This window comes from Ischnura elegans, chromosome 3, assembly GCF_921293095.1.
Source record: "Ischnura elegans chromosome 3, ioIscEleg1.1, whole genome shotgun sequence".
Lineage (NCBI taxonomy): Eukaryota > Metazoa > Arthropoda > Insecta > Odonata > Coenagrionidae > Ischnura > Ischnura elegans.
Window position 1 is genome coordinate 118923890 of NC_060248.1, and position 23498 is coordinate 118947387.

Consider the following 23498-nt stretch of genomic DNA (forward strand, 5'->3'; position numbering starts at 1 on the left):
GTATTTCTGTTTATAAGTATTTTTTGTCTTCTCCTAAAGTGTACTTCCTCTCTCTCGTCACGCTGAGCAAACTTGAGGTATCCATTTCTCCACGTTTGGTATAAATTAAAGTCTTTCTTCAGTCTTCATAATCCGACTCCCTTCCGCCTCTTAATTTGTTAATGTAGTATCTACGTAATTACTTGCCTCTCCTTCGTCATCGCTCGTTTAGTTTTAAGTTTTCGACCCTTTCATTCCACCAAATTTCTTGAAGTAATTTGATCTGTCGTGCACATTTGAAGTGAATTTCGTCTTTTGACATAACCGTATAATTATTGCATTTTGTTTCCGAACTTGCATAGACGTTGGCAAAAGTTAGCAATTCTTTTTGGCATCAGAGATTCAAAATCCTTTAGAAATGTCGATTTATTATATCTTTATCGAGTTATTAAAGTCATATCAGACGATAAGGAAGTAACTTGTGAGCAAGGTATACTATTGTAATCTGAGTTTTAATGTCGATTTGAGAAGCCACTTTCCAATCATTCACATGATACCCTGCGAATCCCTTGCAGGGTGTTTTGCTGAGGTTGGTTGGTCGAGGGTATTGTAAATAATTTATCTGATCCACAGATTTTAGGGTTGTTTCCGTTTAAATGTAATCATGCAGGTCTGTTTAGCATTGCTTGCCATATGAGGGGGGATATAAGTCACAAGAAGAATTCAAGTAGGAGTATTTCATCCACAGGTTTCGTGAATTTTCAACTTAGCTTCGATTTATTATTTAGTAACCGATTGTGATAAGTGTGGGTTTTGTTGACTGAACTGTGGCTCAGTTGCTCTTTTCCGCTATCGAGCCATCTCACCGCTTGCCTCATGAGATGCAGGCGCGCGTCCGCCCCTGCTCTGCACCTCCCTCCTCTGGCCCTCGCACGAAAGGGGGAAGACGGGCAGAAAGGAGGCTTCCTCCTCATCTCAGCTGTCGCCCGTGTGGGGAAGCGTTATATGTATATGAGAGGAGGGGATGGATGATGTCGGCGACGGAAGAACTGACACCTATCCATCCTCACGATTCAAATCGATATTTAAAGGGCACTCCACCCGCGGCATTTCGATCAAGGACCCCTTTATGGGGCTGTGGGACGCGAATACCACTTCCTCTCATGGGCCTGCTATCGCCCGGAGTGCCTTATTTTTTTTCTCTTTTCCGTCGTTAAGCCCCAGGCTTTCCGGCGCATCCCTGACATTCAAAACTCCGCTGCATTTGACCGCGGTGCCGTCGTACCCCCATTTGACGCATTTACCTGTTTCTGGTGATTTATGACGCGGTCCTCGCCCGCTAAGTAAATTATCCTTCCGGCGCCTTCTTATTTACACGCGACATTACGCCATGGCTTTCTATACGGCAACTCTTTATGCTCGAGTTAATTAAATACCGAATGCTACATAACATAATAAAGCAACGGCTAACGCGAACGACGGTTAAGGCTATGGAGATGGTCTGTAAATAGTATAGTACATATTTTATTCTAATTAAATTTTTTAAATGTATTTCTTGATAATAAAAAAATAGTAAATAGGTACGTAGTTTTTGTAGTATTAATGAATTTAATCTGAAATTTATTTTTCTTGGCAGGTAAATCAGATAAAACTTTCGTCAATGTATATTCTTATTTAATTTTTTTCAAAAAAAAAAAAATGATTAAACGAGTAAAAAAATTTCAGGAATAATGATACGAATAATGATTTACAAGAATTATGATAAGGTATGAAAAGCTTACTTAATAATATTTCCTGTATTTTTATAACTTATCATCAATATTACATATTTTTGTTCCTATTTCAATGCCGACTCTCAAGTACTAACAATAAGTCCCTATAAATTTACAACTATGGCATTTTATAGGTTTTCTCTGCACATTTAAACTGTAAGTTTTGTGAAAACTTACTTGCGTATGATGTGTGTTGCTCATTAATGAACTATAAGAAACCATTTTTATAAATGATAATAAGTAGTCGTATAAAAATTGTCGCCCTCTTTTTGCTGTCCATCGAGAGGTTGCTAAAGCAATTTTGCGAAAGGAAAGTTTTTCTTTAAATCGAAGTGTCTTGAAATTGGAAATTCGCTTTCATTTTTTAACGAATCTTCTTCTTCATCCTTGCGTTTGTCCCATGCTATTGCAGGGTCAGCTGTTCTGCTAAGTCTTCTCCACTTGGCTCGATCCAGGGCGTGTACTAGCGTTGCGTTGTCGTTTTCATGAATGACCCCCTAAATATTTGACTGCGACTACTCTATGGGGCCGGTCTCCTGAGAGAGCTCTTGTTTATATGACTTGTGGTTACTCTGGATATTGTTAATGGGGTTTTAAATGGTCATTTTCATAAATAAGCATTGTTTCTCTTGAAATTGAATTGTCTGTGGATGTTCGTGTGCATTTTTTTATAAATTGCCCACTGAAAATTTGACAGAAATTTTTATTTAGGATCAAATTTTTTGCATTATAAATATTATTTTTATCTTGCTCTTTGATGTATGGTATAATGCGATCTAATGCTAAGTTTGATTGTGATATTCGCTGTAACAACTAAAATGAAGGAGATAAGCTTAGGCGTCAATTTTAGAAAGGATTGGGGTAACCTATCTTTGGCTAACTTGGTGATGCTGACTCATATACAGTGCAACCTCGATATAACGACACCCCACGGTGCACTAATAAACACTCGCTATAGCGAATTGTTGCTTTACCGGAGGTGGAGCAAATAATAGCCAATATACCTGTTGCGAACAGATATACAGGAACAGGAGTGGTGCGGCGACAGATAAACATCTATCCGATAAACGTAAGCATAAATCCAGACGAAAGGCGATGTTTTTTTGCATCACTAAATTTCCTTACTCAAACAACGACTAACTATTCAAACAATTTATAAGCGCCGCACTGAATAAAAATCATGAAAAGCATTGTTTCGTCAATCATTATGCCAATGCACAACCGACGAAGCCATTTTTCTATGCACTTAATTAGTTCATTTACGTGATCATTCTATTATTTTGGTATTTTCCACTGAAATTCAAAAATTAACTGATAAAACAGTATCGCGGTTTTTTAATGCCTCAAATGTTTCTACAGGTGAAAACGGTGGAAGGTTATATAACGTCCCCGCCTTGGAAGACTTTTTCTATCAGATAATGTAATATCTTCAACATCTACGGTAAAAAGTTTGCTAAGCTTGAAAAATGATGTGATTAAAATTGCCGTTGTTGAAAAAAAGTTTATTTTTGTGTGTTACGCTCGCGAAGTATTTGAAATAATACACAGAGTTTACCACGGCACTGCAAACGAGAGTTAGTTGTTCTGTGAGTTCTTCCAGCGGCCACCAGGGGATGCTCAGCTACCCACGTGACAAAAGAGAGCGCCAGTACGACTCCGACCACTGACGCGAATAGTTCACCCTTGTAAATCCGCAGCGGAGAATAAATACGTCCATCCGGACAATTCACGCTGAGTATCATTGCTTCGTACATCCTACATCATCGCTAAGGCGCACTACCTACCTTTAGAGGCATCATTGCAAGAAATACCTCATACTGCAAGGGTTTTGTCGGGGAGTTGTATGTAAAAAAAGTTCCGTTTCGTCTATGTTATATGACGCGGGGAATACTTCTAAAGATACTTATGATTGGAGTCCTTTCTTCCACGACTTCGGGTTTACACCGCAGGCATCACCAGCAATTATGAGGGGAGATAACGCTTTGGTGCTTCGCATTAGTATAATCTACCTTCCGCACTCTTAAAATTCTCGATTCGCAATCTATCCCTGAAATACTCCGCTTCAGGCTTAGATGTAGCCCCTTTCTCAGAAATTCCCGCAGATTTGAGTGGGCAAACCACCCGAACAAAGCTCCTTCTAACTCTTCATGGCCTGCATGCTTTGGGCGCTTTTGTTTTTTTATTTATTGAGATGAGCCAATAGAAAGATAGATTATTTACGCCACTCTCATATTAAACTATTATTTTTATATTCTTGCTTAGACGGATTTGGTGTTTTTTTGGACATGGTAACTACTATCAAATGCTTTCTATTCACGCAACTCACGGGCGTGCGGGTATGCTGCCGACTGCTTTCTGCCGCCCGAGGAACAAAAGAAGATGAAGCATTCGCGAATGCTAATGCCACAATATTTTCACCAAAATTAACTGCTTATTTATCGAACGACAGTTTACCACATAAATTTGAGACTGAGCACTCCATTAACTTCATTTATAACAAATCGCTAGCAATTACAGAGTTTAAGGAGTCTTGATGAAATTGCCTTCCGGCGGTGAAACCCTCGCTATGGCGAGAGCCAACACCAAAAGGGTCTCGTAAAATCGAATTTTTAACACGCTTATTATAGGGTCAATTGAGGGTGCATCAGCTATCTCTCGTTATAGCGGGGGTGTCGCTATATCCCGTACTCGCTTTAACGAGGTTCCACTGTAACAGTTTGCCTCCAGAAACATAGAAAATTAGTGAAGGTTGGCCGAAAAAGGACAGTTGGTGATATGGGGGAGGGTTGATTCACGTTTCCATTCTTCTCTTGCAACTTGATATTATCCTCTGAAGCTAATTTATGGTCTTCGTGGTTTTTTAGAGGAAGTAAACATCAAAGAGGCATGGAGTGTGGGTAGGGGTTAGTGGTTTTGTGAAATTTGCTACGTATTAACTGTTGACAGCTGTTGTTGGTTACTATCCTATGGCGCTGAGCCTCCCCCGATGGTTATTCAATCTCTTGGGAAGATGTACGTACATGCGCCTGTTGTATTTTACCTGAAAAATTTCCTTGACTGAAATTGTTTTGTAACCGTAGCAAGAGCTTTTAAACCAAATGGTTCATGAGTAAGACAAGCATCTCATTGCATCAGCGGATTCGAAGAGAGAAGCGGAACCTCTCCACTCCATCTAATGGGACGCTGGGTCCACGGAAGCGTTAATTTAAAAACTCTGATCTAGATTTTATTTCTTGAGCAAATTTGGATCCAATTTCATTATCTGGTGAAGTGCGTTATTCGTGGATATTTGGACCCTAGGTGTCCGACCCGACTATCCCTAATTTTGAGACTTCTCAGATTTGAAATTGATTTATGCCATTAAAAATCGTAATTGAATTAATAGAATTAATTTTCTCAATTTCTCCACCACCTAACAGCAAGTTAGTGTCATTGACGTCACAAACCTCCTCTTGTGCTGTCGGCAAAGGAGGTAGAGTCTATTGCGCTTCTAGGTGGGAGAAATGTTACTTTCATCAAATCATTCATGAAGGATTTTGAATCCCTTCTGAAACTTATGCCCCAAAAGTATTTATATTTTATTGAAGATTGTTTTGTTCGAACACAAGGGCTGGCTAATGGCTCATTCCCTTCCCCAATCCTGGCAGAGGTATTATTAGATAGCCTAGAAGACAAGCTTTTTTACTTTCAATGGCCCTATTGATAAGAAAGGGCTTGTATTATTTTTGGGATGTAGATGTTACATTACACATTTTGACTGGTATTCTTAAAACAGCTGCGACAATTCATTTGTATACTCAATTATTTGCTCCCTTTTTATAGGTTTTACAGAGGAAGTGGGTGTGGACAGTTTGGCATTTTTGGATTTGAAAGTATTATTTAAGAATAATGCCCACTTTTTTCCCATTTTTCACACAAGTGCATTTTCTGATGTTGTAATTCAGGATGAATCCTATTCGTGCATCTATTTTAAATTGGCAGATTTTCATTCCTGGATGCATCAATTGATTTTTATTTCCCTTCCCATAAATCATTTCATCAAAGATAATGGCACAGAACATTTGATAGTATTCTGCTATAATTTCAACCAGGGAATTATTTTTTGACTGCTTCAATGTAAATTCAAGAAGAACACTGTAATGCCATTGGCTAACCTTATTCAATTCATAAGATTGTATAAGTGATGGGGAATAGCGTTGAGTAAATGCTCAACTGTGATATTGTAGGTTGTAAATGTAGGGCGCAGCTAGGCTTCCGGGTTGACTTTTGTGTTGATTCATCTTAGTGACGCCAGTTTCACCAGCATTGTAGCAGGTGTCCTCAGGCTTGAAGTGTCGGATGCTAGACACCTACTGCAATGCTGGCGAAACTGTTATTGTGAAGATCAATTGATGCGGAGCACATACCAGAAGCCTAGGCGTATTGCCCCACTCTGCTAAGGCCTCCATCAACATTTGAGCAGGTTGTAAATGTTTTTAAGTTGGACAAACTATTTAATGTATGAAATTTAATGTGTGTAGAGAAAAATGTGAAAGATCAATTTTTTCCTGAAAAAAGTCCATTCTTGTGAAACATTTCTCTAAATGTGGGTATTCCGCTGATTTTACATTTTTTGTTTTGTAATCCTTTTGCAAGGTCGAGTAGTTGGATTTCTTTGAAAATGCTGTAATTGCAATGCAATATAAATGCATGGTGAAAGGGTGACAAATGTCATTGTGCCAATTAATCAATTTCTCTTTCTTGATATGTGAAACCGCCTTCCGTTACACCTATCTCAAAGAACCTGATATTGCACTGTTATCCTAAGTTTACTTTCCTTTCCCTTCCTTTTCCTTGCAGTGACCCCACCTCTCCTTTCTTCACATGTGTAAGATTTTGTAGTATGGATACTCGATAGCACCTTTTCAGAAGGACACCGTTAACCAGTGCACTGGTCAAAATGAATAGAGGTTAAGTGTGGCAATTAAAATTACCAAGTTTCTTTAATTTATTGTAATGTACATATTACAGTAGAACCTCGGTTATGCGACCCTCAGTTATACGATGACCTCACTTATACGCCGATTTTTTTTAGGTCCGGTGAATAACCCCATATGATCCCATGTATTTCCAACCTCAGTTATGAAACTTTTCACTTATACGACGACCTCGGTTACGAAACGTATTTTTCCAGTCCAATGAGATAAAATACCTCACTTATACGACTTGTCAGAGGACTGCTCTACGAGAAGATTGCGGTACGCGCGCCGATTTTAGTCACAGGAGCGGGGTAGTATGCGCTCATTACATAGATATGTCAATGAAGAATAATAAGTTTTAATAATGAGCGATGCTGTTTATTAGATATTAATTTTAACTGCAGTAGATGATCGTATAATTCCGGAATCTCTATCTCTAACGGAAGATTGTCTAGAATTTTCCAAGGTTATGCTTCCCGTCGCCCGGCGAAATAACACATAAATGAGCCGTTAAAAATCCTCGCATACCAAAATTTTGGCTTCCAAGGTCATCCAAAAAAGATTATCGTATTGGTAGTATGGACGTAAGTCGATGGTGATTCAACACGATGGCAAAAACAGCATGCGTGGTCTCATTCCGCGGGCTAATCCCTCATCCTCGGGACGAGCCGGAGGAAAGTTGCTTACGCGGAGCGCAGATCAAAACTGACCCAACTTGTATCTGTGGGTTTAAATGAAATATATTTTGACCTTGACTGCCTGTGGCAAGCGTTTATTTTTTAACTGAACGAGAGTTCGTACGAATGCCCTCGGAGAATAACTCGCGTCGTTAGTAGTAACGTAATCATTGAAGTAAAATTCAAAACGCGAGAGATAAGGCAGTTCATTTCGACTCAGGAATGACTTATAACCATTATATCGAAGTACAAAAACAGTCTTGGTGTTTTTTTCAGATATGGGGAAGCAAAATATTACGTGAAGATGAGTCACACGGCTTGTGAGTCGAAGTTCCCGGCGCTGAATTCGCGGAAGAATGCAGGCAGAGAAGCTATACCCGTTAGATTCAATCTATTATTGCTGAAATGTCATGGGAAAATTATTTTTTAGTGCGTAAACATTATTGAGAGGGGAGATTTTTCCGGGCTCTTAATCTATTTTTGTCCATTCATCACTGACAGCAGTTGCGCGATTATTTCAAATGCTCACTTAAAAGTTTTCTAAGCACCGGAAAAGTGAATTTAGTCACGGAATATCCTGGGTACCAGTGGCGTAACTAGGAATATGCTTTGGGGGTGAAGGTTGTACCTGGGAGGCGGCTTCACCCCTCCCCCCCTCCGAGGCAATGGGGATTCCCATAAAATTTAAAAATATGGCATGCCTGTAAATATGTTCTACATCATTTTGGCGCATAAAATATAACTTTAAGTAGATGCAGTTGCTGTTTATCAAAGTTAGACTTGTGTTTTAAATTTTTTAAAATTTCTCTGAGGGTTTGGAGAGGAATCTATCCCCTCATCCCCTAACCATAATTACGCCACTGCCAGGAGCTCCATATTATCTATGGCATGGTATTTAGAGGGAGAAAACCGACAGCTGGGGTCATTTGCGCCATGAGGTAAGAGAGGGAGTATAGAGACCCTGTGTAGGAATTAGCCAGGTTGTAACGATAGGCTTAATGTCCAATCTGCCAGACAGTGTGTTGCACTGGAAATTCCTTCCACACTACTCTCAAGCAGGGATAGAGCCCTCTCTGAAAACTTTCTGTCTCTGCCATTAACCCGGGTCCATAGGGTGTGAAGCCTAGTGATGCATTAGTGAAATTTTGCTCCCTAATGACGGGGTTAATTTGGATGTCTTTCCTCTGGTATTTCATTTCTTCAATCTCCAATCTGGGGTTTGCCTATAGGTGGTAAAATGAATTTCCTGAAAACTGCTTTTGATGAGTAAACTTTTTTAACACGTTGACCGCCATGCCGGTCATAATGACCGGAGTCGAGTGGCTCCTGTCACGCCACGCTGGTCATACTGACCGGCCTCCGAGCGACTGTTTCAAGTGGATTTCTGATGCCTGAGCAACCAGAATCTGTTGTTAATGTATGGGCCATAATCGTTGTTGCATCAGAATATAAATATTTATTTAAAAGTAAAGTACAAAATCACATTTAATGTTTTATGATCCGGGAATAGTTAGCGGAATGAAAAACACTAATGGCGTCAGAGGACATATCTACTAAAAACATGGCGGTCAACGTGTTAAAAAATTGGCTTCTCTGTGAACATACAGTGTCATCATTCCGAAATCTCTCCAGTATGATAGCCTTGCAGCTTAGTACCAGAAATGCTAGACGTTCAACGGTGGGTAATGTTGTTCAGGAATGTAAAATTATGTTTCTCTTAAAGTAACACATCATCTGGGGTGTTACATTTGAGAAAATAAGATCATTAGGCTTCAATTTCTTGCCTCCAAATGAGTAATTGCATCCTGGAAACAAACCAGCCCCTATAGGAAAGGATTTCATGCTAAATACCGAAAAACCTCACATATGAAACTTCCTCACTTATGAAACTTTTTTTGGTTTTCCGCTGAAAGTTTCATAAGCGAGGTTCTACTGTATATCGTGTGAGGTTGTGAAGTCTGGTGGAAATCAATGCTTTGATTAAAATAAATATCTTGTAATCATTGAATAGAAAATTCTGAATGAAAGAGGTAGCAGATCACTGTGCCGTAGTCATCAGTATTTCATAAATTTTCTCTCTTTGTATTGCATAATAATTTATATAAGGGAGTTGTCAACTTGAATTGATCTAATAAATGAGCTTAATGAGCATGTGGAAGGATTATATGTACATATATTAATGAACTTAGTGCATAGTGTGTGAGATTACCAATCTAAAGGCTGTGGGTTTGAATTATATCTGTTTTGGAATGGGATATGAATGCAATATTGCAATTTTTTGCTACCTTTTACGCATATACTGGATGAATAAGGCCCTGAGAGGCCCTGCTGTGGTGTTGTACGAACAATGGAAATGAAAAGTAAATACCATCTTTCATTAATTTGACCTCTTACTTTTCAGGCTGTTGTGGCTGCTGTTCTGCCCTAAGGCCAAGGTACAAAAGACTCGTGGATAACATCTTCCCAGTAAATCCTCAGGTATGTTTCAATGATACCATCTGAAATATTATTCAGGTTTTCACGAAGTTGTATTTAATTCTCGTATAAATACTTATCACAGCAATTTGGTTGCAGTATAATTTCATTATAAAAAGCTAAATTACACATTGTTTCTGTGAAGAGTCCGCTAATATTAGGTAAACAGCTTTGTTGCATTAATTTTGTGGTCTCTATGCCACCATTCAATTGCAAAATGAAAATCCTTGAGGGATACTCGGCTAACACAAGGAAAATGTGACGAAGTCCTTGGTGAAAGCTTCTTGATGAAGGGTTTTTCATTAATGTATATTTCGGCTACCATAAGTTACAGAATGGTATTAGAGTCTGCTTATCCATCCTAATTGAATTAGTCTTGAATTCTTGTAAGCACCTTCCTATCAATGAAAAAGTATACTTCTTCAAGTTTCAGTCTACATTTTATTATTACTATCTTTCTTCTGGCTCAGGATGGATTGGTCAAGAACAATATGGAGAAGCTCACTTTCTATGCCCTGTCTTCCCCGGAAAAACTGGATAGAATTGGGGAATACCTCTTCCAGCGAGCAAGCCGAGATATTTACCGGAGGAGGAATGGGTGTGTACTTTAAAATAAAACAATTCGATTGGTGCACTTGATTTTTTTATAATAATCATCACTCATTTCAAATGAATGATCTATGTTGAATCTAGTTGTGTAAGGCATATGGCAGGTATAATTTATTTAGCATGCGTTATTATAGATATATTGAAGGCAAATTTTCATTTTGATATGTTTTAGCTTATTAGAAAACTATTTAACCTCTAGTTTGCCTAAATATTTGTTTTGCAATTATTTTAGCTTTGTCATCATTGCTATGGAAGCTATGGACCAACTGCTAGTAGCCTGCCATGCACAGAACCTCAATCTCTTTGTGGAAAGCTTTCTAAGAATGGTGCAGAAATTATTAGAATCAACAGAGCCCAAGCTTCAAGTTCTTGCGACCCAGTCAGTAAGTAATGAGTAGTTATGCTTTTTAGTGTTTCTAATGATAGAAAGTCATCTTTACCTAGGCTATTGGAACTCAATTTCAGTTTTCTGTCTTGAAACAGGATTTATGTAATTTAAATTCCCAATACTTCATGTTTGAAAAATCATCTATCGTTTCATTGGAAATCATTTTATGAAGACAACTTTCTTTTTTTATGGAGACAACTTTTTGGAAAGAATATAATCAACCCAACAAGAATTAGTGAATGATTCAAATAACAACTGTTATTATTTGAGTCATTCAATGACAACAATAACAATTAACATTTGCTTTTTTTCTGGCAGATGATTTAATTGTTGAATAAGGAAGTGAGGTAGAGCTAACCTGACTTTATTGTTGGTGCTATAGTCTCATTAATATTCTCTCCTAGGCTCTCTTTTAAGTTTTAATCCTTCCTATTACTTTTTTATGTGAAGTTTGAGTCATCTCATTTCCAAAGTCCGACTTTGTATCAAGTTGAAACTGGATAGAAATCATTTTGCATCACAACTTCAGTGACATCCTATTTTGTGGATTCTAAAGTTTCTGTCTTTGCTACCTGCTTTGGTGTACAGTCTGGCTACCCAAATACCAGTCTTATTGTCATATTCACTGTTAGGTCTGTGTGAAGGCCCCATTATATTTGTCATTCAGACAAATTTTGTGTGAAAAAAATTGCCATCATTCATCTGAGTTGCTGATTTTTCTATTCGATTCTGCAGTAAAGATATGCTGTTAAATAAATATTGAAGTTCAGTGGTTCGAACATAACCATTGCATTTCATATTTCCTTGCTAGTTAATGAGTACTGTTTACTATTTTAAGTTTTTTGGCTTCTAATATTTTTTCCTATCAGTTTGTTAGGTTTGCTAACATTGAAGAAGATACTCCATCATATCACAGGCGTTATGATTTCTTCATTTCAAAATTCTCGTCAATGTGTCACAGTAACCATAATGAACCAGAGCTTCGAGATAAGATCCGACTTGCTGGAATCAAAGGATTACAGGTAAAGGGCAACTTTTAATATTTTTAAGGGCAAATTTTAATGTTTCAAGGCTGGTCAATATGTAACTTTAGAGTAGTATTCCTGGGCCAGGTGCAGTTAATTCAAAACTTAACTTTGTGTAACTTATGGAAGCTTCTAGAAATATTAACTTCATTAGTATTGAAATTATTATGTACCTTGTTAAAATTTTGTCACAAATGAAAGCTATCCATCGAAGATAAAAATGAAAGGAGATGGTATATAACATAAAAAAATATCTCCTAATCTATTGTTGATAATTTTTAGTTTTATATGTTACATGAAATAAATTGTTTATATTAAGGAGTGCAATGCAGATTTAATGGTCAAAATTACTCATTAAGTAGCATAGCTGAGGTAATGTAGAATTTTATATCTTAGATAATGAGCTTCAAAGTAATATTCCATTTTCACATGCACAGTTAGAATTTATGCTGTTTATATTTCATTCAGGACATTCTGGCTAAGCACGCAAAACGTATCAGAGATTATGTTTGGAATGCTAGTTACATTCGTGTTTTTATTACCTACAATTGTATTTTGTAGGTGGATTGAACTGAAATTTTGTGGAAGAAGTTTCTAATTGAAAATAATCGGTCTCTTATCAATTCATACACTACATGAAACATTACTAACCTTCTGGAACGCAGACTGCTTACTTGTTATTCTCTAACGTCTGTCAGGGGGGCATTCTCATCTCTATTCAATCAAGGGTGTAGTAGCAAAGTCTAATAGACTTGGGGCCCCTGAAGTGTATCTAACAAGAGTCAAATCTCATTAGAAATGATGACTCTTTTAGATTTCATTGGGTGCTTTCCATTCAGCGGCTCATGGGTCAACTTGTGTTAACTCACGAAAACTCACTATGTAGTCACTGTGTGCTGACTATCACCTTGACCCCCTTCCCCCCCACCCCCACAGAGAAACACATTAGAGGAACTAGAAAACTGTGGCAGTAGTCATGCGCTAACTTGTCTCAATGAATGGGTAGCACCCATTCTCGACAGTACTCCCTCACCAAGTTATTGCATGGCATTTGAGAAGGCTCCATACGAAATCAATGGACTTGAATTAAAGGAAGTAAATTCAACAGAAGTGAATAAAATTAATAGTTCTTGGATTTAACTTACTAGTGACATTGCTAAGCAAAATGTTATCTTTGTTGATTAACTATAAATGGATGTACAAGCTTTTCTGCTTAGCGCTGATAATTCATGAAGCTATGTGAACACAAGGATGCTCCATATTTGGGAAAAATAATTTTTGATCTCACCTCCACCTTATTTATTTTTGTTCATATCAGCTCAGAAATAATCATGCCCATCTTAATAGCTTGTTGTTAACCCTGTTGTTAGCTGCCAGCCATTGCAGAGGAGACCCCCTTTGCAGGGGGCACCTATTGCCACGAGGGCTGGTCTGGTAGAGTCAAGCCCCTTAGCAATCTTTATGGTGAGGGAAAGTGTCCAAATGCAAGATATCTAGGTAGCAATAAAAATTTTGGGTAAATGCCGCAGGCAGTGTGCAAAATTGTATAAAAACGTTCCCGCACTCTTTTAGGGTTAAACAATGCTGCACTGAACACGTATGTACTTAGAATAGGACTTGAATTGAAAATTGGGAGGGATATGATTTTACTGGATTAACTAGATGTAAAAATAGCCGATATACAACTTTTATATTCTTAAGACTGGATGTTTTACAAAGTTAACAACAGTAATCAGATTAGTAGTGTGTATTTTATTTTAAATGTTTCCATTCAAAAAAAGGGTACATAACTATTTACATTACATTACTATAACAAGAAATATTTAGTAAGGTATTCTTCCATTTTGTATTCATTGTTTGTTAAACAAGATAAAGTTACTTGAACCTGTTTTAAAGGTTTAATTGATGCATTTTTTTGTAGCTCAGACAGGCTTCATACCAACTTATCATTTTGAATTACCAGGACCTATCTCTGAAATCCTGATCTGATTCAAATAGCCAATAATTCAACCAATTTATTTTTGTTTATGCTGTTGGACTGCAATCAATTATCCTCCCCTCTAGGTTCTTCAAATGTAATCGTTGCTTTTATTCAGAAATTGTGATCATATATGCAATTCTAAAATTTCAAAATAGAGTTGCTGGTGACTTAAAGTTTGAAATGTTTGGTTATTTTTCCTACCTTTTCCAGGGTGTTGTGAGGAAAACTGTCTCTGATGACCTTATTGAGAACATTTGGGAAGCAGTACACATGGACAAAATTGTGCCATCCCTTCTTTTCAACATGCAAAATCTACGGTATGTCATGTACCTATACCTTTTTGCTCCACATTTTTTCATATTATATAGCCATTGTTGTCCTTCCTGTCAACTTTTCCAGTCTAAATATATGTTGGCAATGGAAAATTAATGAGTGTAATGGTTAACCTTGGGTTGCTCATTTACATTTTTTTTTAAATTAAGGGATATTTAAATGTGTGCATGCCTGAGAGCCAAATCAGCTAACATAAAAGCTTAAACTTGATTGGAAATATATGCTGGAAAAAAATATGCCAGTAAAAAAAACAGTTGTACTGCAGGATTAGGTCATTATCACTTTTAAAACTTTTCGTCATAAGAAAGATCTTTTTTGCATGGTTTGATAAAATATATTCAGGTTTCCTGGTTACTTGTTTGGATTTAATTATCTGGGTTCTCTAGGCTAGGTGCTTTATGGGAAAATTATCGATTAATTTGGTTCTGACTGGGTTTGAAAGGTACATAGTGTAAATTGGTTATTCAAGTGTAGTCATTTCCTGGAGGGATTTTTTTTGTAAGTTTCTCATCAAAATCTTTGCGATAAATAGCCTACAGTTGTGCAAAACCTTTTTCTCATCATGTGTGAAACTGTTCATTTTATCTTTGTGGGTGAGCTGGTGTGGCTAAAGCAAGTAAGGATGAGGAAAGGGTAAATTTCTGGACACGTGAATTTCCCTTAACCAATCAGCAGACTGCAGGCATGGGGTAGCACTTCGTAAATTCGGTCACACTTAGTCGTGTTAACATTGTGAATCTGCTCGTGGAGCAGTGTTTCCAAATTTCATACATTCTCCTTGTATGTCTCTAAGTATGCCTTTCACCAACGGTGCCACATTAAGTGTGGTAGCTGACAATGTCATGGGCTTCCGTGAAGGGATTATCCTCAATGCCTTCCAAATGAGTTGGTATATTATTTCAGTGCTGGACCCAAAATACCTGTGGCCACGCGTGACTCACATGTTTTCAGTGACAAACTGGGGTGGCTATTTGGCAGTGTTAAGTTTGCATCTATTCTCTCTCTCTCTCTCTCTTGGTGAGAGTTATTCCCTTGAGCCCTTATTATTTAATTTTATATGTATAATATACTTTATTTTAATAAGCACTCATACAAAATTACTTAGCCCTGGATTCTTTTCTATGCACCCCGGCAGGGCCTCAAAATCTCCTGTAAACCCCTCCCATTTCAAAATCTTGGCTACACCACTGCCTCCCCCAACAGCGAAGCCCTCCGAGTGTGTCTGGGCTCTCACGAAAGCTCATCCGCAAACATAGAGAAACAGATTATAAGGGGCCAGCATGTGATGGTTATTTTACTTGTTGATGCTATTACGGAGGCTATTGTTTTCAGGAGCATGAGAGGACAGAAAGGGGTGGCAGCTAAGGGGGAGGGTGGGAGAGGCATTGGGGGGACAAGGGGGAAAGGAATGAGGATGGATGAGGAGGATGCCGATGACGAAGTGGATGAGGAGGAGGAAGAGGAGGTGGAGGAGAGGTCAGACCCTCCAACGCTGGCGGAGACGTGCTTGAGGGAGTTGGTGAAACGTGCATCGTTTGGACACATTAGGTCTGTCCTCCGTCCTGTGTTAAGGTAAGTTCTATCAACATGGTAGCCTTTCAGATCAGATTTCAGAAAGCTCTGCTGGAAATATTTATTCTACATCAAAGTTTTTCTCCCATGTTTTTGAATTCATTCCCTTGATTGTTTTCTCCCAGATTATCATGGCTTTCGACAGGATTGAGCTAAGCTAGTAATGATCGATAGAATCAATTGATAGATTAAGGTTCAGATTTAATTGATTGAAATTATAGAATATTAAGGGATGGAATTTGCAAATGAGAAAAGCCATCTGGCAAAGTGAACTACAAACTTATGTAACAGGCGAACTTATATACATCACTGAATGTTTTGTGGATTCTTTTCTAGGTAAAAATATTATTGTTTAAATACTGTGTTGCACCCAGCTTGGGAACTTAACTTTTGTCATTAAAAGCCTTTTTTTTTTCAATTTTTCCATTATTTTTAGCAAGAAATTAAATCGAAAATTAAGAAAGTATGAGATTAGCTATTTTCTTTGGATATATTTCATTCATTCCAGTTGATACAGAAACCGTGTCTCATGATGGGGTGAATTGTGGCTTATGAATAGCAGCTACGGCTATTCCTAATCATTATTACCGTAATTGGGCTTCATTTCAACCTCATAGTTAGCACATAGTTCTTTTGGCACATATGTAGAAATAATGGTCATGTAAATACATGGACTACCCACAAGCCAAACAAAGGCCACGGTTTCTGTTGGCTTAGATGTCATGTAATCTTATTTAGTTGCAATTTTGCTTTGGTGCTGTGTGTTGTGATGAAAATTGTTGTAATACTGTGGTACTAATATTACATTAATTGTTTTCTTTTCAGACACCTTGACCATCATGAGCTGTGGGTGCCAAATTTATTTGCTGTACATACCTTTAAGATCATTATGATTTCCATTCAGGTAAGTCAATCAAAAATTTTCCAGATATGCATATCCTGATTTGGAATCTGAAATTAGAGTGAAAGAAAGAGATAAGGTAAAATTTGAAGCAATGTATGAGTTGTAGCCAATGCATTTGTTTTTAGGCACAGTATTCATACACCGTCATAGAAACCTTGATGGCCCATCTTGATGACAACTCAAAATCAAGCCCCAAGATCCGAACAAGTATTGCTGATGTTCTGTCAAAGATTATTTCCATTGCAGCTGGGGAAAGTGTTGGTAAGTCTTCTTCTTTGTGAAGGGTACCAATTTAAGTTTCCTTTTATTTTTCGTGTTGATTTATCATTCTGGTTGAGAAAATGTATATCTTGAGTACAGTGCAACCTAGATAAAACAGACCCCATGGTGCACAAATAAACTCTTGCTATAGCGAATTGTCACTTTACCGGAGGTGGAGCAAATGAGAGCCAATAAACCCATTGTAAACACTTATGTATATTGGAACAGGGTTGGTGTGGCAAGGGAGAAATTTCTATCTGATAAACTTTAGCATAAATCCAGACGAAAGGTGATTGTTTTTGCATCACTAAATGTACTTACCTTGATAACAAACTAGCCATTCAATTTATAATCACCGTACTAAATAAAAATCATGCAAAGCATTGCTTTGTCAACATTATCCCAATGCACAACCGACGAAGCCATTTTCCTATGTAAGGTGTGCATTTATGTGATCAATATATTAATTTGATATTTTCCGCTAAAAAATTCAAACTATTGCTGGTAGAGCTGTAGCGCATTGGTATTTATTGCCTCAAATGCTTCCATTGGTGTATGTTTATTGTTGCTGTACATTTTGCGGAAGTTAAGTGAGATAACACCTGTGCTTCAAGGGTTTTGTCAGGGAGTAGGTTGTAAAAGAGTTCCGTTTCGTCTGCGTTATATCATGCGGGGAATACTTTTTAAGGTATTACGTCAGGATCGAAGTCCCTTCTTCCACGGCTTCGGGTTTACACCTCAGGCAACACTAGCAATTATGAAGGGAGATAATGCTTATGTGCTTTAAATTAGTATAACCAACCCTCCGAACACTTGAAGGTCTTGATTCTAAATCTATCACTGAAATACTTTGCCATTGCCCCTTTCTCATCATACATAGTTCCCGCTGACTGAAGTTGGCAAAACCACCCGGACAAAGCTACGCTAATTGTAAGCTTCTAACTCTTCATGTTCTGCATTCCTCGGTCACTTTTGCTGTGATGGTTTGCCCACTCAATCTATTATGGAAATACTCCACCTTAGCCTTAAGCATAGCCCCTTTCTCAGTAGATTGAAGATTGAAATGGGCAAAACCACCTGAATGAAGCTCCCTCGAACTCTTCTTGTTCTGTATTCCTTGGGTACTTAAGTTTTTTTTTATTTTTGTAGAGAAAATACAAAGATAAATTAAATGCGATGGTGGTTGGCGTAACATGGTGAAACTCCTTCATGATGCACAAAGGTTAAGAAAACACTTAGCTGTTTCACAAAATAAAATATATTGCGACCGGTTTCGATACAGCGTATCATCATCTGGCAATTACAAGTATCAGTACACAGAATTTATACCCTTGAAGGCGTTAGAGGGGTGGTAGAGTGGAGGTGGAGAAAGGGGGGAACTTCGGAGTATCCATTATTGGATGCAATTAGTTTGATTGTGTTTAGCTCCTTCATCCTGTTGTAATTCGACAATGGAATCAATCATAATCTGTGAAGCATACAATGTATTGCTGATAGTTTGTGAGAGAAGTGGTGTCTTGAATTGCGGTGTATTATTTGGTGGAGGGGGTAAGGGAAGGGAAGGTAGGTTTGGGAAGTACGTCGCTGATGGGTCACTGCACGGTGTAGCCGAGGGTTGGTGTATGATGACGAAATACCGGGAGGGGTGTTATGGAGTGGTGAGTGTCATCCGTAATGGTTTCTCAGAAAAAACATTGAAAAGTGGTGAATGGTGAGAATACAACTGCTCGTTAACTAATGTTATGTTGGGTGAGGTTTGGCCCACTAAAATTTCCAACTGCTCGAGTGCGTCAAGCCTTGGGCCGTTGTTTTCTTTATGTAGGATTATCGGTTCGAAATCGCTTGTGTGGTCGGAATCCAAGAGGTGTTTGGCAAAGTGTGAGGTTTCTGTTACGCCACTCTCGTATTGCTCCTTTATTTTCGTTTTCTTGCTTAGGCTTGTTTGGCAATTTTTGGCCATGGTGTCTAACTTCAAATGCTCTCTATTAATGCGGGTATGCTGTTGACTGCTTTCTGCCACCCGAGGATCAAAAGAAGATCGAAAATTTGCAAATGTTAATGCCATAGTATTTTCATTGAAATGAACTACTGATTTATCGAACAACTGTTTACCACATGATTTTCAGACTGAGCACTCCATATTAACTTTATTTCTGACAGATCGCCAGCAATCACAGAGATTAGAGACTCGTGTTACTCTTGGTGAAGATATTCCGTCAATGGAAACTTTCGCTATGGCGAGTGCCAACACCATAAGGGCCTTGTGAAAACGGATATTTTTTACATGCTAATCATAAGGTCAATAGACGGTGCTCTTGCTATCTCTCGTAATGGTCGGAGTCTCGCAATAGCCAGTACTAGCTTTTACTTTATGTAATTTGCTAAAATTTTGAAATATTGTCACCGAATAATTTTGTGCAATATTTGTATATAATTTATTGGAAAGTATTGAAGTGTAATTGAGGCTTGCATTGCTTTGACTTGAGCGATTCTGCTGTTACACAGTCGTAACATATATGCATATTGTCACCTGTTGAAATGCTAGTTGAAACCTGTGAAACAAAAGTCCTTAACTCAAGCCATCATTTTTGGTCCCTAAATTCAGTAGAACCTTATTTATGAAACTTTCAGCAGACCACCAAAAAAGTTTCATAACTAAGGTTTTATGGCAAGGGAGAGTAAAACCGTTTTTAATTAGGTCTGCTTTGTTTGTATGTTGGAATCACTCACTTTGATACAGGAAAGTGAAGCCTAATCTTATAATAATATCTAAATAAGCAATAATGAAGTCTGCAACTCAACAAATGTTCATGTTACCAAAAGAGAAACTTTAATTGGCATGTCTGAACAATTTTTCCTTTGAATTTCTAGATCTCATTGTTAGCATTTTTGGCATTATAAGTTAGCCTGAAGTTTCAATTTATGCGTGGGAAATTTCATAGTGGTGATGCTAAATGATTTCTGGGAAGGAAATTTTTAAAAGCAGTCGCTCATTAACAGCTGCTTTCAGGCAATTCATGTTATTACCTGGAGATGAACCAAGATTGGGGATTATAGAAATGATATACACGTGGAAATTCTTGCAAATTATCCACATAATTAGGGAGAAAAATTTCACTAATTATCAAAATCACCTGGATTGTTAATTGTCTTCTATAAGTAAAATTAACATTAGTGAAAAGTATCACTAATTATTGATAGCTTATTATTCTTAATTTGCATCTCAGTCTACTGTGTTCACGACGTGCCTGCTCATGTGACCACAATCTGTGTTCCTGCCGCTAGGTTAAAACATGCCATCTTTCCTGAGGACAGTTCTCTTACAAGTTGTATAAGTGAATTACCTCGTGTCATGGGATGGGAGAAATATGTATCAAACTGTTGTCATTGTATAAACGAAAAGTTTCTTAAGGGAGGTTGGAAATACCTATATGGGTTCTGATGAGGTTATTTATGGGAAAAAATGGGGTCACCATCGTTATAAAAGTGAGGTCATCTGAGGGTTGTATATCCGAGATTCTACTGTATTTTGCAATGAAAGTGATCCCTAGTCACCAATAATGAAATGATTATGGATTTGAGTGAGAGAAATTGGAAGACTAGTTAATAAGTCTCTTGTGATTAAATGTTAAGAATCAATTATAGAACTTTCAACAATGTCTGCCTGTCCGATAGGCCCCTCTGTGCTGGAAATTATCAACTCACTGCTCACACATCTACGTCAGTCGGTGATGCGGGAAGTTCCTTCCCGAGTTGCAGAGGAGAGCAATGCTGGGGAGGATGAATCACCAGAGGAAGGGGAGGAGGTGGGCGTGGATGAAAGGCTTTACCAAGAAGCTCTCATCAATGCCCTCGGAGAGTTCGCCAATCATCTCCCTGACTATCAGAAGATCGAGATCATGATGTTCATAATGAGCAAGGTATGTTAAATATGCATTTATCAGTCCTGATAATGACTTAACGCTCCGACCTCTTGCCACAAAACCTGCTTATTTTATGTTCTTTTATGAGTGTAGTGATATTTTAGAGTAAATGTCCTTAAGGATAGCTGTGTAATCTTTGGGAAAAAATGCTAAGAATTTTATCTCACTTCACAGCCTTTATAGTCTCCACTTTCCTTGCTAATTGATCAATGTGGGTGGCGTTATCTCAGTGGTTGAAAATTGCCACATTTAGCTTTGTGCTAAATCAGTTTGCTTCATCCTGTGTTACTTAACCTATTTTTTTCCTTGAGGAAAGCTTTTATCATTTGGGGCCGTGATGAATTTTATCAGGTTTTTGGTATTAAGATACTTATCACCTTTCTGATGTTCACTCTTAGAGTTTTCCGTCCCTACTCTGCATAAAAGAGGGCCTACAATTGTCTTACAAAAAGATCTTACAAATGTCTTACAATCAGGTGCAAAATCCTTGTCTTAAAATGCTGGTTGCATAACCTGTTGCAGGGTGTATAATCTAAATTATGGATACCGTAGTTACCTACCTTATAGTTTTGCAGCTAAAAGTGGAATTAAAAGTAGCAGCTCCATAATTTAAATAGTTTTATTTCATATTTTAAAACAAAACATTTTTGGCAGCAGACAAAGATACGGCCAGGTTTGGTCTGACCATGGGTGCACTTCTGTAAATCTGTGAGTTCACCTGCATTACCCTGTTTTTGCCTTAGAAAAGCACCCATTTGTTAATTGCCACCTTGTCTCTTGTGGGTATATGGTAATTTCATAAATATAATTTTGAAAACTTAATTCCATAACTTCAATTGATACCGAGATGGATACGTATCTTTTGTAACTTTTCTTGGCGACAAAAGATTTTAGTGAAGTGTGCGTCATCTTAGTCAAGGAGTGTTCTTGAGGCTAGAAACTCGCATTCCAAATGAGATGCTTTTTATTGATTATAAATTAGCATCAGTTTTACTGTGTGTTAATGTCTATCCATCGTTACGCTGCTGTTAAACAAATTTGAACACTCAAAAAAGCCTACGTCGTGCAATGAATTAAGAACCGTCAAGTTTAACTGCACTGAATCCATTAAATGATGAAAGCTCTGCATGAAATCTGCGCCTTTTCTTCTCATAAATAATTTTGCTTCAGAAGGAAAGCACCATCATTTTGGGAATAATAGCGAAAGGAAACCAAAAACTTCATAAATTTTTTATATCATCTGCTTATGCATGCAGCAGGAAATATGATGAAACTAGGGATTAATGTAAGTTATGAAAAGAAATCGTGCTTTAAACGCAACTGTTGGTATTGATTTCAGTATTCAGGTGTGACCTAGTGTATTTAAAAGTGTGTTAAGTTCCCAGCAAGTAGAAATTATTATTATATACTGAAACAAAAGAATCCCCATGATTGCAATGCTTGCACTTTTAATTCGTGCTAGTATTCCTTCGAAATCTGGTCTCTGGTTTCCACTAAACAATCTTAATCTTAATTATTCTTCAATTCTTTCATGGCAGAACAGCAACTTAAAATATCAACTACGGTGTAATTTATACCTTTACTGTTACGTTTAGGCTTCTTAATTAGTCACTCAAGTACTTACGCTCGAATATAGGCATCAGCCTTCTTTAGAACAAAATAATTAAAGGAGGCTATAATATAGGCTACCCTATTTTATGGAGGCTAAGGGAAATAATGAGGGGACTATATTCTTAGGTAAATGGTAATTATTTTTCAAAATTAAATTTTTCCCATAGCAGCGATCTAAAAAAATGGACGTCGTCTTAGAATTGAGTTCATCTTAGAATCGTGTTTGCTTGGATTTGTGCTAATATGGGATATATGATGGGCTGACTCTTCATGCAGCTGCCACATCCTCATACACAATTCTTCAAACTAATTTAGACACTATTTTAGCCTTTATTTTCCTCGGAATATGAGGAGGGGGTTAGCTCCCCTGCTCCTCCTTCCCCTTTAATATATGCCTCTGGTCTCCTTCTGTATCAATGACCACTTTTTTGTGTACTTTCATGTGCTAACCACCTTTCTTCCTCTAGGTGCCTCATACTGGGGCAGAGCAGGCACGGCCACACCATCACCACCGCCACCACCATCGCAGGGGCTATTCTGGTCCAGGAGATGCTCTCCTCCAAAACATCCTCCTCAAGTCCCTCCTCAAGGTGGGTTTATCCCATTCCAATTTTCATGCACTCTAAGGGGCCATTTTACGCTACTTACTTGATTAAAGCCTCAATCTATGCCCATTTTGATAATGTGAGACGAGAAAACTTTGTGATTGTGGAACTCAGTGAAATTAAATAGTTTTTTTTTTTTAAGTTAAGGGAAATATAGACTTATAGACATAGAATTGGTGATTTCAGAATAAGAGTTAACAAATTTATAATATAGACCATTGAGGTAACTTTTTTTTTGTTGCCAGTAGAATCAAAAGGCCATTCTTTCTTATTTTTTTGCTATTGTTTGTATTGCTAACGGTAAATTGTGTGTCATACTTATTGCTTGAGGGTTCTTATTACCATTAAGTTTTGTCAATTGCTCATTTTGATTCAATTACGATTGTCATTGCCATAGGTTAATCTTACTATGTATGTCACATGTA

General features: G+C 37.7%; 1 protein-coding gene across 3 annotated transcripts in view; it reads left to right on the top strand.

Annotated features, from left to right (window-relative positions):
- LOC124156441 (protein EFR3 homolog cmp44E) overlaps positions 1–23498 on the top strand; it is a 56519-nt gene that overhangs the window by 19053 nt on the left and 13968 nt on the right. For all 3 annotated transcript variants that reach the window (XM_046530997.1, XM_046530998.1, XM_046530996.1), the window contains 10 exons: positions 9788–9864; positions 10332–10459; positions 10703–10853; positions 11728–11880; positions 14075–14181; positions 15530–15769; positions 16595–16673; positions 16799–16934; positions 20610–20854; positions 22936–23058. In XM_046530997.1, the coding sequence (XP_046386953.1) occupies positions 9788–9864; positions 10332–10459; positions 10703–10853; positions 11728–11880; positions 14075–14181; positions 15530–15769; positions 16595–16673; positions 16799–16934; positions 20610–20854; positions 22936–23058 (1439 nt within the window). The remainder of the gene's footprint in view (positions 1–9787; positions 9865–10331; positions 10460–10702; positions 10854–11727; positions 11881–14074; positions 14182–15529; positions 15770–16594; positions 16674–16798; positions 16935–20609; positions 20855–22935; positions 23059–23498) is intronic.